Source organism: Microtus pennsylvanicus, chromosome 3, assembly GCF_037038515.1.
Source record: "Microtus pennsylvanicus isolate mMicPen1 chromosome 3, mMicPen1.hap1, whole genome shotgun sequence".
NCBI lineage: Eukaryota > Metazoa > Chordata > Mammalia > Rodentia > Cricetidae > Microtus > Microtus pennsylvanicus.
In genome coordinates, this window is record NC_134581.1 from 53,201,373 (window position 1) to 53,217,282 (window position 15,910).

At 47.0% G+C, this 15,910-nt stretch overlaps 1 protein-coding gene across 5 annotated transcripts in view; it reads left to right on the plus strand.

The window, feature by feature from the left end:
• The window catches only part of Tln2 (talin 2), a 427,686-nt gene that overhangs the window by 349,833 nt on the left and 61,943 nt on the right, over positions 1–15,910 (plus strand). For 3 of the 5 annotated variants that reach the window (XM_075965369.1, XM_075965372.1, XM_075965371.1), the window contains 4 exons: positions 2,110–2,280; positions 8,085–8,231; positions 11,994–12,095; positions 14,514–14,633. In XM_075965369.1, the coding sequence (XP_075821484.1) occupies positions 2,110–2,280; positions 8,085–8,231; positions 11,994–12,095; positions 14,514–14,633 (540 nt within the window). The remainder of the gene's footprint in view (positions 1–2,109; positions 2,281–8,084; positions 8,232–11,993; positions 12,096–14,513; positions 14,634–15,910) is intronic. The other 2 variants (XM_075965373.1, XM_075965374.1) reach the window with 1 other exon arrangement.

Below are 15,910 nucleotides of genomic sequence, written 5' to 3' on the forward strand. Positions count from 1 at the left end.
AGCACCCACATGGCTACAGTCAGTAGTACACAGCTGTAATACAACCCGAGGGGGCAGAGAAAGGTGGGTCTCTGGCTCACAGGCCAGCCATTCTAGTCAAACCTGCAAGCTCCGAGTTCAGTGAGAGACCCTGCCTCAAAAATTAAGATCAAGGGGCAAATGGCTCGGTGAATAAGAGTGCTCACTGTGCAAGCATGAAGACCCGAGTTTGAATCTCTAGCACCCTTGTAAAAAGCTGGACATTTCTCTATGTTCCTGTAGCCCCAGTGCTGGGGGGCAGACAGGCAGATCCTGGGAGCTTGCCTCACTGAAATGGTGATCTGTAGATTCAGTGAGAAACCCTATTTCAAGGGAATAAGGCAGAGACTGGTTAAGGAAGATATTAGACATCTTTTGGCCTGTGACATGTGGACATGATCATACGGACCCAATCACACACATGCATACACATCTCACACACAAATAAAACAAAGGGGAGAGCAATTAAGGAAAAATACCAGATATCAGTCTCTTGCCTACACGTGTACCCACGTATATGTGTGCAGACACACACAAATGCACATAAAAGCAAGGTAGGTCAGCTGCAGCCACACTCGCATGTCTCTGTAAAATAACCTGATGAGAATATCAGAGCCAAGTATTCTTACTGCTGGCCAGGAGTCCCGTCTCCCTGTTAGCAGCAATGACTATTGTTTTTTTGGACACTGCTACTCACACTTGGGCTTGTCCTTGTAATGCCCCAACCCTTGCTTTGTTTGGGGCCCAGTGTCTGCTTGTGTGAAGTGCTCTCTCTCCGCTTATATACCACAACACGGTGGGGAAGAAAGCCTTGATGGAGCCACAGGCTAAAGATGTACATAGGAATACCCTCAGTGGGAATCTTAGCAATAGTCATGACCGCACACAATTGAGCACTTAGACTAGCCATCGGTGCTGGTTTGTTTCATTAGAGCGGGAATACGTGGAGCCAAATATGAAAATATGGTCCTTTAGCTGTCAGATAGAAGGGTGTCACTATTACCCTCAGACTTCGAACATTTCACCAAACAAGAAACAGATACCAAACGATGAACTTCTCAAGTCTGAGTGCAGCAGAATGAGAATGCAAATTAAAGCGTGAAAGGTGGCAGCGAGAGGAGAGTAACAGCCTAGAGCCAAGCTGTGAAGTGAGCCCAGCCCCTTCCGCATCCCCACCCAGCTGCAGAGCTGCAGCGTACAGCCCACACTTGCGCCTCAGCTGCTCTTCATCTGGGGGGAATCGACTAAGGAATTGGATGGGAAACATTTAACAAGTGCACAAGGGATGTACCTCATAAATATGTGTGACATGTGGCTCTACGGGACCCAAGTGTATAGCATGCATACATATAAAAGATATTGCAAGTGTGTGGTATGGTCTGCAAGAAGGAAGTCTGCCCTAGGGCAGTAGGTAGCTGTCCTAATCAGTTTTGCTTTTGTTCTTTTGGTTGTGGAGTTTGGTTTGGTTTGGTTGTTTTTTGGTTTGGTTTGGTTTTAGCACTGGTGATCATGCTAAAACCCTCACACATTAGTAATCTACCACTGAGCTACATTCCCAGCCCCTTGACAAGGTCTTTTATTTTCCCAAGTTGAGCCAAACAAAGCAGTTAGACAGTGGAAATCATTTTGCTTGTATTCCATTGCTGAGGTTTGGTCCAGTACTTGGTGGCAATGCCAGGTGGTGTGTCCACTGAAAAGCCTCGCAGATTTTCTTCATCTCACCCCACCTCACCACCCTCTCCCTCTCCTATCCTCGTTCCCTTCTGAATCTGTGAGGTGTCTCTTATTCTTAACAGTTTTAACTTATAAAACTGACAATTTCTAAAACAGGGTCTAAGTCTGGTGACTACCTCTAAATCCCAGAATGGGCTTCTTACCATATATGGAGAAGAGATGGAGAATTCCTCGAAGGAAGAAAACCCAAGCAATAGATTGTTAAATAGTGGGTATTTCTGAAGGCAAGCTGTAGCCAGATTGCCTTTCTCTATGAGTCATCTCATCCTTGCTCTAAATCCCCTTCTTACCCAGGGAGCCTCTCCAAAAGGAGACCTGAAAGAATATGATGCATCTGGAATTTTTCTCTCTTGAAAGGTGACACAGCTGGCAAGCTACTTCGAGCCCTTGATCTTAGCTGCAGTTGGTGTCGCCTCCAAGATGCTGGACCATCAACAGCAGATGACAGTGCTGGACCAGACCAAGACACTCGCAGAGTCTGCCCTGCAGATGCTGTACGCAGCCAAAGAAGGTGGAGGAAACCCCAAGGTATGGTTCTGGGATCCCACATCCCTCTTGTGTTGTCTCCTTCCTCGAAAAATACCTCCGAGTTGATTTTCCAGTCTAAAGGAGAAAGAACCCAGTGGCTTTCCAAACAGATATAGCTAAGGGTTGCAAGTCCTCTTTCCTTGGTAGGATACATAGGCAGGCATCTGCGGGGCAGGAGAGCGCATGGTATGCTCTCTGTAGGAATAAAGGTGGTACACTTACTGGTACCCACTCGGTGTTGATGCCTAACTTCCATGAAGGAACACCATTTGCTTTCAGTGAAGATGATGTCTTCTTCCTAGAGGATGCTGATTTAGTTTACATACTTATTTTTGCAGGGTGGGAGGGCCTCACATATGCTAGGCAAACATGCTTACCACTGAGCTAACTCCCCACCCCAAGAGATGTTAATTTATTATAACGGTGCCCCACCACCCTGTCAGTTTGTGAGAGGTACATTTCTTCAGTGAGGTGCTTTTAAGAGCCAGGCATGGCAGGAGTCTGTCATGGATGACTGACCTTGTGCTACATTTGGCTTAGACTTTAAGAAGCGGGAACAGGGCCTGATGAGTGTCTTAGAAGAGCGCTTGCTGTCCTTGCAGAGGGCCTGGCTTCCGTTCCCAGCACCCACGTTACATATCTCATGACCCTTGTAACTCAGTGCCTTCTTCCAGCCTGCACATACATGGTGTCCATGCATATCCCCAGACACACACGTATCTAAATAAACAAACAGCAACTTAGCATCAGCATGGCCATATATAGAATTGCAAAAATCTGGGGTGTCTTCAGAAAATTGTGAGTAGTCTGGCTGATGTAGAATGCACAGATGAGGAACACAGCTGGACAAGTTGGATCAAGATGTGCTGATGCATCTCATCTTCTCTGCTAAGGAGTAAGACCTTTCTGTAAGTCGTGGGATCTGGTAGGGGGCCGTTAAACAGGGACACGGCACCGCCTGTTCTAGTTTAGTTCTGACCCAAAGCAACTTATAGGAGCAAAGAGCTTGTTCGGTTTGCCTTGCCAGGTCAGTCCATCACTGAGGCAAGGCAGGAAGGAGCTCAAGGCAGGAAGCTGGAAGAAGCAGGAACTGTGGAGGAACGCTGCCTCCAGCTCACTTATGCCTGGATTTGTGCTCAGCTAGCTTTCTTACACACCCAGGATCACTGACTAAAGATGGTACCATTCACATTGGACTAGGCCCTCAGTTAAGAAAACCCCTCGCAGACACACCCTCCAACCAATCTGGTAATACAGTTCCTCAGCTGAGATTTTTGAACTGATCCTAGGCCATGACAAGTTGACAGCTAATACTAAGACAAACCCATATGTTATTTTATTACTTATAATACATGTCTGTCTGTCCGTATTTATCTCTCTTTCTCTGTCTTTTAGAAACAGGGAATATAACCTATACTGACCTGAATAGCTTGATATCCCAGATTAGCATCAACTTTGTGATCCTCCCTCCTGAGCTGTTACCTCCTAAGGGCTGAGGTAACAGGCTTCACCTGTCACCCCCAAAACAAGCATCAAGTCTGCTCCCTTAGACCCTTTGCTAAGAGGCCAAAGCCACATAATTAATTATTTTGGATGTTATTATTTGGGGGAATATTTATTAAGCTTTATCTGCTGTTGGTTTGATATTGTTTTATCTCATTTGTAGAAGAAATAAAGTTTAAATGTTATTAAATATTTACCAGCAGGATGGCTCCGCTGGTAAAGGTAACTGTCACCATGCCTGTTGACCTGAGTTCGAGTCCCAGGAACCACATGGTTGAAGGAGAAAACCAACTCCCTCAGTTGTCTTTTGACCTCCACACATGCACTGTGGCCTGCAGGGTCCCATATACATGTATACACACACACACACACACACACACACACACACACACATACATGCGTACACTAAATAAATGTAAAAATTTATTTTAAATAAACACATAATAAAATGTTGTTAAATAGTCATGAGTAGTCGTGATTTGGTAAAAACAAACACTCCAGGGACTGGGTCGGACATAAAGGTTTTCAGATCCTAGTGCCGCCTCTTGCTAGCAAGTTCTCCATTTCTTGTCTCCCCTACTACGCAGTAAGATTAATGATGAGTACCTCCCAATGTTGCTAATAGAATCTGAATGAGCGTGGTGTTTAAAAACAAGAATGTCAGGGGTAGCTCAGGTGGTAGAGCACTAGCCTGGCGTCCACTGAGCCCTGGACTCCATTCCCAGTGTAAGGTGGGAGTGATAACACACACGTGTAATCCCAGTTCTTGGGAGGAGGAGGCAGAGGATCAGAAGGCCAAGGTCAGTCGTCTTCAGCTGCACAGGGCATTTGAGGTCATCATGGGCTGACACCCCATGCCCATCAGACCAGTAGTCAAAACAAGGCGGCTCCAAGGCACGTGTGTGTGTGTGTGTGTGTGTGTGTGTGTGTGTGTGTGTGTGTCCCCTCTAGCAGCCCCTTGAGCATCTTCCGCATCACCCCTCCCCTCCCCCATTCTCTTCTATAGAATTCCCTTCAAGCTGCCCCTTGCAGCACCCCCTGCAAGCCTCATCTAACTCTCTGGAGAGCACTAATTATCTGCTGTCCTGCCCCGCCCCCAGAGTTCTGAGTTCCTGTACTGCGGTAGTCTCCTCTCACTTCCCATGCTATTCTGATGTCTTTGCCTGCTGTCCTGAATTTGTAGTGCAAGTCCTGTCCGGAAGGAAAGGCTCCTTGGAAGCCGTCCTCAGACACTTGTCCAAGAAAGAACAGATGTGGTTTTTCTCGTGTGTGAGGAGCAGTATTATTAAGGAATTGTTCCAGACCCTAAAATAATGACTGCACTGTTGGCCTGCTCACTTCGCTTCCTAGAGGGCTGCTCTTGTTAAAGTGTGTTTTCATTGAGATCCTGCTACGTCCTTGGATGTCTAAAGCTTGTGTGCTCGGCCAGTCCGCAGTGTATGGACTGGGGCCAGGCCATTTACAGAAGATAGAACTTGCCCCTGGGCTTCGGAGCAGAAGGCCATGGTGAGGAAGTCATGCTTAAGGATGTCATAGAGGAAGAGAACTATTATCTGACACTCTAGAAATCTGTAAAACTTAAATCTGAAGAGCATGGACTGAGGACATGGCTTGGTTGCTAAAGTGCTTGCCATACACGAGTGAAGACCTTAGTTCAGATCGTTAGCACCTCCCTACAAAACTGGGCAACACAGTACACACAGGTAATCTCAGCTCCGGAGACCCGAGACTCACCGGCCAGCCAGTCTAGCGAGATAGTCAACTCCAGGTTCAGCGAGAAACCCTGTCTCAAAATAAGGTGGAGAGTGACCGAGGACGACACCTAAGGTCAACCTCTGATCTCTACACTTGTGTGCAAACGTACACATGCATTCATACATATGAGCATGCACACACACACACACACACACACACACACAGAGAGAGAGAGAGAGAGAGAGAGAGAGAGAGAGAGAGAGAGAGAGAGAGAGAGAGAGAGAATATGAAGGAGAACGAACCTTCTAGAGACTGTATCAGCTCATCTCTAGGGCAAACGGTCAGGTATCCAAGAATAGAGAGCTATCTAAGAGCAGAGATGTTTACTGAGAGGTTCAAAGATCATCCTTTGATTCACTGATGCTGTCCCTGAATTATGTTCTCATGTCTAGAGTTGTTATGGTCAGACCCTGGTTCGATTCCCTTCTATGGCTTCCTCGATGCCTGCCCCCAAGCTGCTGTATGCTGACAAACTCGGTTTGGCACCCACTGTCAGTGGGCCAATTGAAGAGACAATGAATAGTGAGAATAATTTATTCATTATATTAACATTGGGAAGAAGAGCAAATAAGGGATTCAGTAACTCCTAAGTCCCAAGTGTAGATGTAAGCAGATAGTGAGAGGTGTGTATACCTAAGCAGTCCAGATCACGGTGTGGTCCCACCTGTCATCATTGTCTGGGCTCCAGTCTCTCCAGCAAGGTGGTTGACTAATTGTCAAACTGTGAAACCTCTACCTAGGAGACAGCTTCCCTCTCTGACTGGCGCCAGACCTAGCCTGTCCCTTCTCCCAACCTGAAGCTCCTAAGAGACTCCAGTTTCTTGGGGAGCGTTGTCGGTAGTCTGCCAGCCAGAGGGAGGGCACGAGCATCTCTCCAGTTCCACTCGTGTTAAGAGTTTGTACTCCTGAGACCCATGAAGGGCGTGGGTGGAAGCAGGCCTCTGATTGGCAATTGCTCCCCCCTCTCCTAAAACCTGTGCTGGGCTATGATGTGGTCGTGTAGCGTTGTGGCCGTAGGGATCTCGTTGCACTGAGACATGGAGGAAAGTACTCCTGCTGTCTGACCTTGTGTAGTGAGACTCTGTGGGGTAGAAGCTTTCTCCAGAGAGTTCTGCACAGGAATACCACCTTTCGGATAAAACTATGAAGTCAGCTAGCAAACTAAATCATGAGCTTACTCAGTTCCATCTGCACAGGCAGAATTCTGTGTGTCCTGAAGGTTGTCCCAAGGATAGCTGTGAGAAGCCTGTTTGACATCTTATCAGATGCCATTGCCATACTTGAGGAGGTTCTTGTTTCCCAGGGTCCGTGGCTCATACTGCCACTTCATCAAGCTCTTTGATTTAACAAAAAGAAAAGAAAAAAAGCAAGGAGTTTCCCTCTTCTATGCCCCACTGGCTTCCCTTCCTTCATATCCACCAAAGTAAAGCTGCAGTATCTTGGGCCTTTGGGGAGGCTCACACCCCTGCATTGGGCAGGATAAGCACAGATGTTGCCCAGGCAGATCTAGGCTTGAGATCAGTGCAGTTGTGATGGTTAGTCACTGGCATTAGGTCACATTGCACAGGGTTAGAGCAGAGTTCCCTGCTAGCCTGCCCTTCTTCTGCATGAGGTGTCTGCACCAGTGTAAATGGCCAGACTTCCTACAGTTCTCCACACCTCACTGAAAAGAAAGCCAAGCTCTGCCATGTAGCTAGTTAGCGGTAGAACCAGAACTAGACCTAGGTTTCCTGTACCCATAGCTCAGCTCTTTCTTCTTCCTGCCAGGTGAGGTGTCTGCTAGGGAGCCCTGCACCAGTGCTGTTCCCGTTCACTAGTTCATGTTAAGGCCCTGTTCCCACCCTTGGCATTGGCAAGTCTCCAGGATGCTGTTTGAGGAACATATGGTGACTTGGGTTTTACCCACAGTGCATCAGCCCTTGGAGGACTCTGCTCATCTAGTCTGCCAGTGTTGCACAAGAAAACTTACCACATATAGTTCTAAAGCCTAGTAGGCTTTCTGCAGATTTATTTCTTTTATATGCACCTACATTTCTATAATCAGCTTATTTATTGAAAGAGAATGATAGTGTGTTGGGAAATGTTGAAGAGAAGTATGTTTGTTACGAAAACATTTTTTCTTTGTATGATGGATTTTTTAATTAAATGTGTCGATTTGTGTATTTGGGAGCCTGTGGCATTCTCTACCATTCTGAATATAGCAGCATATAAAGCTAGTCCTGACAGTTTAATGTTGCATAAAAAGGGATTACTTTTGATTCTGCAAGTAAATGGATGAAATCAGGGAAAGAAAACATTTCAGATGCATTACATGTTTGTTTTTCTGCGGTGTGGCTCTCCTGGGGCTTGTAAGGTCTCACTACTGCTCAAGTTAGCCTTAAACATGAGGGCCTCCTGCCTTGGCCTCCTGTGTGCTAGGATGACAGACATGCACCGCCATGCCAGCCTATCTTCTGACTTTTTAGGGTTATTTTTAGCATATCAAGTGATTCTTAAGAGTGAGCAATGTTTCGTGCTGCTGAAGACATTTTTAACTCCCTTCCCAGGCACAGCACACCCACGATGCCATCACGGAGGCTGCACAGCTGATGAAGGAAGCTGTGGATGACATTATGGTGACACTGAATGAAGCTGCCAGCGAGGTGGGGCTGGTGGGAGGCATGGTGGATGCCATCGCAGAGGCCATGAGCAAGGTAGGTGTAAGCTAGCTCCTAGAACCCCTTCAGCCACATCCCCGTCTCTCTCACATTCCATCCCTACATGCTCTTCTCTGGGAAACTGATCGTCAGTCAAAGCTGAGACCAGCAAACCTTCTTTTCCCAATGGCTATAGCTAATGAGCAGGTGGCTGGTCATATATCCAACATATTATTCTTTCTTCATTATTAACTCATCGGCTTTGTAAGTCACCGTGCAATTCTTCCCAAGTTACATGTGGTAAGAGAGACGTTGTGAAAGTAATGTTGTACGTGCAGTAGGATCAAAAACCCATGCTTGGCTTTGGGGGAGCCTAGGCAGTTTGGATGCTCACCTTTGGAGACCTGGATAGAGGTGGGCGGTCCTTGGGCTTCCCACAGGTCAGGGAACCCTGATTGCTCTTCGAGCAGATGAGGGAGGGTGACTTGATCGGGGGAGGGGGAGGGAAATGGGAGGCGGTTGAGGGGAGGAGGCAGAAATCCTAAATAAATAAATAAATAAATAAATAAATAAATAAATAAATAAAAGAAAGTAATGTTGTTTCCTTGTTTGTAAAATGGAAATAATTACTTATGCTTTGTGTCCTCATCATAGGCCTGTGATGGGGAGCAAACTCCAAGAGGAGTTAGAAAGTGATTTCTGAGTATTATCCCTTGGAATGGCAACGTTGGAATTGGGGAACTTTCTAGAATGCAGGATCTTGGACTCTATCTACCCCTGACTTGCTCTATTACAGTCTCAATTAAGTGGAGTCTAGGAATCTCTAATGGGACTTTCAGATATCTTATGCTTTCATTATCTACTTAAATGCATAGGCCATCAAATTGTATGAAAGGCCTTGGTAAGCTCTCAGAGACAACAGTCATAGACATGAGTCATTTTCTCACCGGGCAACCAATCAGTTGACAATGCTTCAGACTGAAGACGGTTTCGACTCCAAGATTTCTACTTTTCCTGCAAGGATTCTGTCTCTAGTCATGTCCTTTTGATATTGTTGGGGTAAATAGTTGTTCATCAACATTTAATTTTCAGCCTGTGGTAGCTGACCATAGCGTCAGACAGTGTTAACAGGAATGCCTGCTGTTGGGTCGTGGATACATCTGTATGGTATTTCAGGATAATATGCAGTCTTAAGTTGCTGATTTAGAGATCAGTTGTCCCTGTCTCCATAGGGAGTGACTCCATGGAATGGTCACTAGAGTAACGCTCCTCATCCTCCTGCCATCATCTTCACACTAGTGAAGTAGCGAGCCTGGGTCAGACCCTGTGTCCTTTAGAAGACCTGATGCTCTACTTTCTCAGTCTCTTCAGTGTTCACTCTGCCCTGCTTTTGCTTCTACTCTGGATGGTTTGGCAGATAATACATAAATTTCCCATCCTCATCAAGGCCATTGGGCATGCTCAAGAGGGTTTGTTTGAGTTTCAGAGCAGCAGAAAAGCAGCACTTTGGAAACAAACCTCATGTCCACCCGGGATGTTAGCTAATGGAGTCCACAGCTCCTTAGTAGCAGTAAAAAGGCAAATGGTGCCTCCTTTTCCTTTTCTCAGTATAAATGTAAAAAATAGGGAAATGCGCTGTGAATCCCAAGAAGTCAAAGTTGGGCCCTGAGGTCCTTCTTTGGTAGCCTGTGAGCCTCACTGACTGGGCAATAGCATCTCTGGTGTCACTGGCCCAGCTGCCCTCTTCAGAAATAAGCCTGGTCTTTTTCTGATAGGAACAGGAACTGCTGGCAACAGAGGCCACACACGAAAGGTTTCCCTCTCCTTTCTGTAAAATATAAAGTGGGATTTCGTGGCTCTCCACAAATCCCTACTGTGTTAGTTACAGTGACTGTTGAAAAATACTTGGAAAACAATATAAGAAGCCAGGTGGTGGCAGTGCACTGTTGAGTTCCAGCCCTCAGGAGGCAGAGGCAGGCGGATCTCTGAATTTGAGGCCAACCTGGTCTACAGAGTGAGTTCCAGGACAGCCAGGCTACACAGAGAAACCCTGTCTCAAGAAAAATTAAAAATGAAAATAAAAGAAGCAGCAGCAATATAAGAGCGAATGGTCTACTTTGGCTTACAGTTGGCTTCTTTTTTATTTTGTTTTGTTTTGTATTTTGAGACAGGGTCTCTCTGTGTAACGGCCCTGGCTGTCCTGGAACTAACTCTTTCAGGCCAGGCTGGCCTTGAACTCACAAAGATCTGCCTGTTTCTGGGACCAAAGGCATGTGCCACTACCGCCTGGCAAGGACTGCCTCCTACAAGGCCTCTACATGGCTGCCTGGGCTAGAACACAAACACACAAAATAAATAAGTAAATGTTAGAAATAAGACAATCAGTTTATTCATTCATCCCTCAAGTATTCATCAGCTTACCGACTTGGTCTTTTTAAAGAAATAGACCTAAGCCAGGTGTGGTGTGACTGTACCTTTAATCCTGCACTTGGGAGGCAGAGGCAGGTTTGCCTAAGCATTTTGACTTCTATTTATTCTCAGCACGCTGTCTTGTTCAAAGTTAGTCCATGTCTCAGTTGAGAAGGAGCCTGACAGACTGCAGATATTTAAAAAGATGTCTAGTGAGTTCTTGGTGAATGAATGAGCTCCCAGCTTGATCCTTGCATGGTCCATAGGGTCCGTGCAATGGTGGAGGTGCCTGGCATCATCCGTCTGCCTAGGAGAGAAGCCTTGACAGGTTCTGCTATGGTTCACGCTGATAGTTTCATGAAAGCAGCTTCCTGGGATGTACAATATGCACGGTGACGCATCTCTGCCTCGTGGCTAGTCCATGCCTGCTTGTAACACATAGCCCTTATTAAGACACTGCCTGGCAACTCCTCTGTTGGCCGCTCAGCACATGCCCTGTTTTTTGACTCTAAACCATGTTGACAAAGAGCTGCCAAAAAGATTTTCTTAGCTGCCTACCCAGGTCCCATGGTGATGTCAAGACGCTCCACCCAAAGATCTAAGCCCCACCCCCACCGCTCTCCGTGCCCCCTTCCCATTGGCGGTGCTGTCTTTACAATAGTTGCTCACCCTGTGTTGATGTCCATGTCCTTCGCTGCCTCCCTGGGACATCATTTGGGTGCTATTCAATGTCATGTTTGTGAAGGGGTTGATAGTGAAGTGGGTGGTCTTTTTCTTCGTTGGGGTCCCGGACTTTTCCTCCCCTTCCTTCTCCCTCTTCATAGTCATCCTTTCTCCCTTTTCCTGTCTTTTTCCTAGTTGCTGGTGCACTTAGAAGCAGGCAAGCAACAGATTGTTCTTAGCTGCTCCAATTCTTTCTCTTGTTGACTTCGATCATCACAGGGCATCCCCCGGCACAGATATTGGTGGGCTGTAGTACTGTCTTGGAAGTCCTTGGTGATGTTAATTCTGCCTCCTCTCCTACCTCATCTTCCACCCCTCTGTATTCCCCTGGAGTATCATCAGACTCATTCGGATTGCCATGTGCTTGAATGCTGGTCCCTCTTCCTGGGAGTCCTTCCCTTCATTTATGTGGGCAGCCTCCTCCTTATGTGGAAGACTTAGCTAAGTCATAATTCCCATGAAATACTTCCACTTCTGTAAGATAGAACTGGGACCCCATCTTGCCTATGTCCCCTGGATGCCTTACTTGTACCTCCATTGCAGTTCTGATTGGAGAAGTTGGGGTTGAGTTTGGACCAAAAAAACCTCTGAGGGGCTCTCTATTTTTCCTAAGTGTCTAATTCTTAAAAGTACAGTCCACCGTTGGCCAGGCTTCTTATGACTCCTGGGCTCTTCTCTTCTCCACAGCTGGATGAAGGCACACCTCCAGAACCAAAGGGAACATTCGTTGACTACCAAACGACCGTGGTTAAATACTCCAAAGCTATCGCTGTCACCGCTCAGGAAATGGTAAGAAAAGGAGGTGCCCTGCCCACTGTGTGTTGTCCTTCTGTCCACCACCGTCTGAGTCATCGGATGGGATCTGTGCTGGAGCGAGTGGCCAACCGGTGATTCCAGTTCCTCCTGGACGCCAGCTCCTACCCCCTCTCTTGGTCCCTCTGGCTGCCTGTGGTATACCCCAGCAAGAAGGAATTAAGGTTGACAGACATTTGGGCATGAGGACAGAGAATAGAGGCAGGAGAGAACATTCAAGAAGGCATGAAATGAGGAAGAAGATAGCAATAAGAAGGAAAGAGTCTTACTCGTCTCTGAAAGCACTCGGGGTGTTTTAATAGATTTCAATTCTCATAGAAGAGAAGATATTTGGGAACAAAACAGTAAAGGGCTAAGCTGTCTGACAAAATCGTATCATAACACTTGGGCAAATTAGTCTTTTAGGCAAAATCAATGTGGTTTATTTTTTCTTAATTCCTTACAGCAGACACTGTGCCACTTTTGAAAGTAGTTTTTCTTTCACTGAAACAATGCAAAACGCTGTTCAGATGAATTTTTGTAATCAGCCCTGGAAAGCAGCGTGCGCTCTCTTGACTTTATAGAGTTCTGCGAAGGATGACAAATGAGATCTTCAGAGAGCTAATACCCAGAAAATGTTCCTCTCCACATGGAGTCCCAAATGCTGTAGATTAGAGAAGATTACCACATGAGCCTGCACTGGGAATTGGAGTGGCCCAGCTGGAGTGGCCAAGGCATGGCTCTGTCATATAATTGTGTGTCCACTAGAGGTTGAACTTGGATCACGAAGGCCTCCCTGCCTGCTCTGCTCATATATGGGAACTCTGTACCGGGCCTGCTGTTTAAGTGAATGTGGCCTAAGGGAGAAGGGAGTAGTCACAGGTACCTCTAAGTGTCCTGGCAAGCTGGAGCTACCCCATGACTGTCCTTTCAGGGGAGGACAGGACAGAGTAAAGGCCCCTTAATGTCCAGCGTGGCAATGGGAGGAGGCATTTTTGAGTGGCTTCAAGGTTTTAAGAGAGTCTTCTGGGCCAGGCTTTGAGCCAGGCTGTCTCATGCCTTGGCCTCTGTGATTTCCAACAAGCCCAGCCTCCTGAAGATAGCCATCCTGGGGTAGCTAGCCTGGCACTTTAGGTTGGAGCTAGGCACTCCTCACCTAGCAGGTAAAGAATCTCTGCATTCCTATTGACAGGGCACAGATGGTGCCGCTCAAGGAACAACTTCATTCTCTTGGGGTCCAGGTTATATACTTTGGAACCCACTGTTCCAAAGGGCTGTAACATTGGGTCTTAAAACATAAGTATTCCCACTTCAGTAGATATGGAGTCATTTAAAGAGGCCCTTTAAAAGCCCTTTAGGCTGGTCATGGTAGCACATGCTTGTAATTCCAGTCCTCAGTAGGTAAAAGCAGGGGATTAGGAGTTCAAGGCCATCCTTAGCTACGTACTGAGTTCAAGGACAGCTTGAACTATATGAGACCTTGTCTCAAAAATAAATGGAACAGCCCTTTAAAGTCAAGGTGTTAAAGCGCATGGATAGTGTCGCCAAGCAGGTGGCCATCAGGTAAAGATGCTTGTAACCAAGCCTGATGGCCTTCCTTCAGTCCCTGGAACCCACACAGAGGAAGGAACCAACTCCTGTAAGTTGTCCTCTGCCCTCCACACGTGCACTGTGGTACATACACAACACACACACCACAAAAGTACAAATAAAAATAAAAGAGTTTAAAAAGAATGAGAAAGAGACAAACAAGAGTGAAATCCTTAGAAAAGAGACAAAGAATGTCTTTAGACGAACTGCAAAAACAGACTGGATAACATTAAACTTTGGCATGCTAATCTGAGGTGCAGGGAGACTGGGTTTGTGGACCACCACGTTTCTGGTAGCCCCTTGTGATGCTTTGTACGAATTCGCCCCAAGACTTAATTCCCTTCTTTCCCTGATGTTGGCTTCTCCACTGAGTCTCATTCATGGCTTTGTGGCAGCGCTGTCTTCAGATCCTCTCTTGCCCAGATCCCCATAGAAGCCTGGATCAGGGTACACCCTTCACAAGGCTTATCCCCCTTAGTTCCTTGTGGGAATTCTTCCAGTGATCCCAAAAGGACAAGCTCCCTGAGATCGGCCCCTGAGGCCCCAGCTCCGTGCTGCACGGCCTGCGTGCTGAGCATGTGCCCCCATCTGGCCTTTGCTGCAAAATAGTCCCAGCTCTGGCCTGTCTTGTGCAATGTAGCATGGGCTTTGCTTGAATTGCCCTCTCTTGTGCTCAGCCCTCATGCAAGGCCTGGCCTCCACCTTCCCCAGGGGCTAAAAGTGAATGAAACCCTTTGGCTTCCCCGGGGTATTAACACATGGTTCTGATGCTTCTCTTTGTGTATGTGTGTATGTATTTGTGTCTTGCTTGTTTTCTTTTTCCAGATGACTAAGTCGGTTACTAACCCGGAGGAGCTGGGAGGCCTGGCTTCACAAATGACCAGTGACTATGGGCACCTGGCTCTCCAGGGCCAGATGGCAGCAGCCACCGCCGAACCAGAGGAGGTCTGCCACCTTAAGACCCCCATCTTAAGAAGCAAGCGCATGGTCCCCATTCCTGGGGATGGGAGAGGGGAGGACCCTGTAGCCTAGTTCTGTAAGACCCCATCACAACAGCCAGGAGCAGGTTTCATTCCCCCTACTGTGAAACTGATGCCCGAGCTTCAGTCAGTTTCTGAGGCCAAGCGTTAGCGCACCCTGGAGAATGGGCTTTCAGATAGAAGGGTTCTCTTTACAATGATCTGCCAGATTCCTTGCAGCTGCCTGTCACCCTCTTAAAGTTCCCAAAGCTGGGGCTGCCCTTCCCACTTCCTGCCCACCCCCAGCACATCCCACCAATCATGTTTATGTTTTCCAAAGTTTCCCCCAAATATTAGATCCACATGTGGGATTTCATATCCCCTCTCTTGAGAAGTCTGCTTACATGATGCAGAACCCATCCTGGCTTTCTAAGAACTGGCCTAGATCCCACCCACCATGACACCTCCTTTGTGCTTCTCAGGCCCCACCCGCTTTCCTTATCCTGAGGCTAGAGTAGACATGGCCTCAGCAAGTCTATACTCATAAGAGTCTTTGACTAGGAAGTTTGGTCACTGCCGGAGAGCAATCATCTCTGGAAACTATGAGAAATAGAGTGGTCTCCTGGGACAGGGCAGCCGAGCTGGGGACCCAGAGGGCCTGGTGGCAGCTGTGTTAGTGCAAGCACCTGGAAGGGTATCTAGGGCCCCAGAAAGTATTGGCTCCTTAGAGAAAGTTCAGTCTGGGGAACAGCATGATGGGACAACAGGAACACAGGAAGATACAGGTAACGCGTTCTGTGAAAATCAAGCCGTTAATGAATGTACATCCTGTTCAGTGTTCTCCTAAGCGTTTGGGGCTATGGGAGCTATAGGTTTGAAACTGGTCTGCTCCTTTTCCTGAAATGGCAGACGCTGCCCCCACCTACCCAGTGCTGCTGATTCTGCTGGGAATAGTCAGGACCAAGCGTGTCTAACAGAGGCTTCTCGAAACAATTATCGCAACACAGACCCAAAACACATCCTCTTCTAACGTGTCATAACAATGCATGTGAACAGGCATATCATATATATGTACTGAGGTACATATATATTCAGCATGGAGTTTCTTTGGTTTCTAACCATGCCCCTGTCTTCAGATTGCAGAGCAATCAGTTAAAACCTCTGCATGAATAATTGCATTTATAATAATTATGTTACGCCACCAAGAAAACACCAAAGCTTGATTTCTTTACACACCTCCCCCTCCTCCTCTTCCTCTTCATC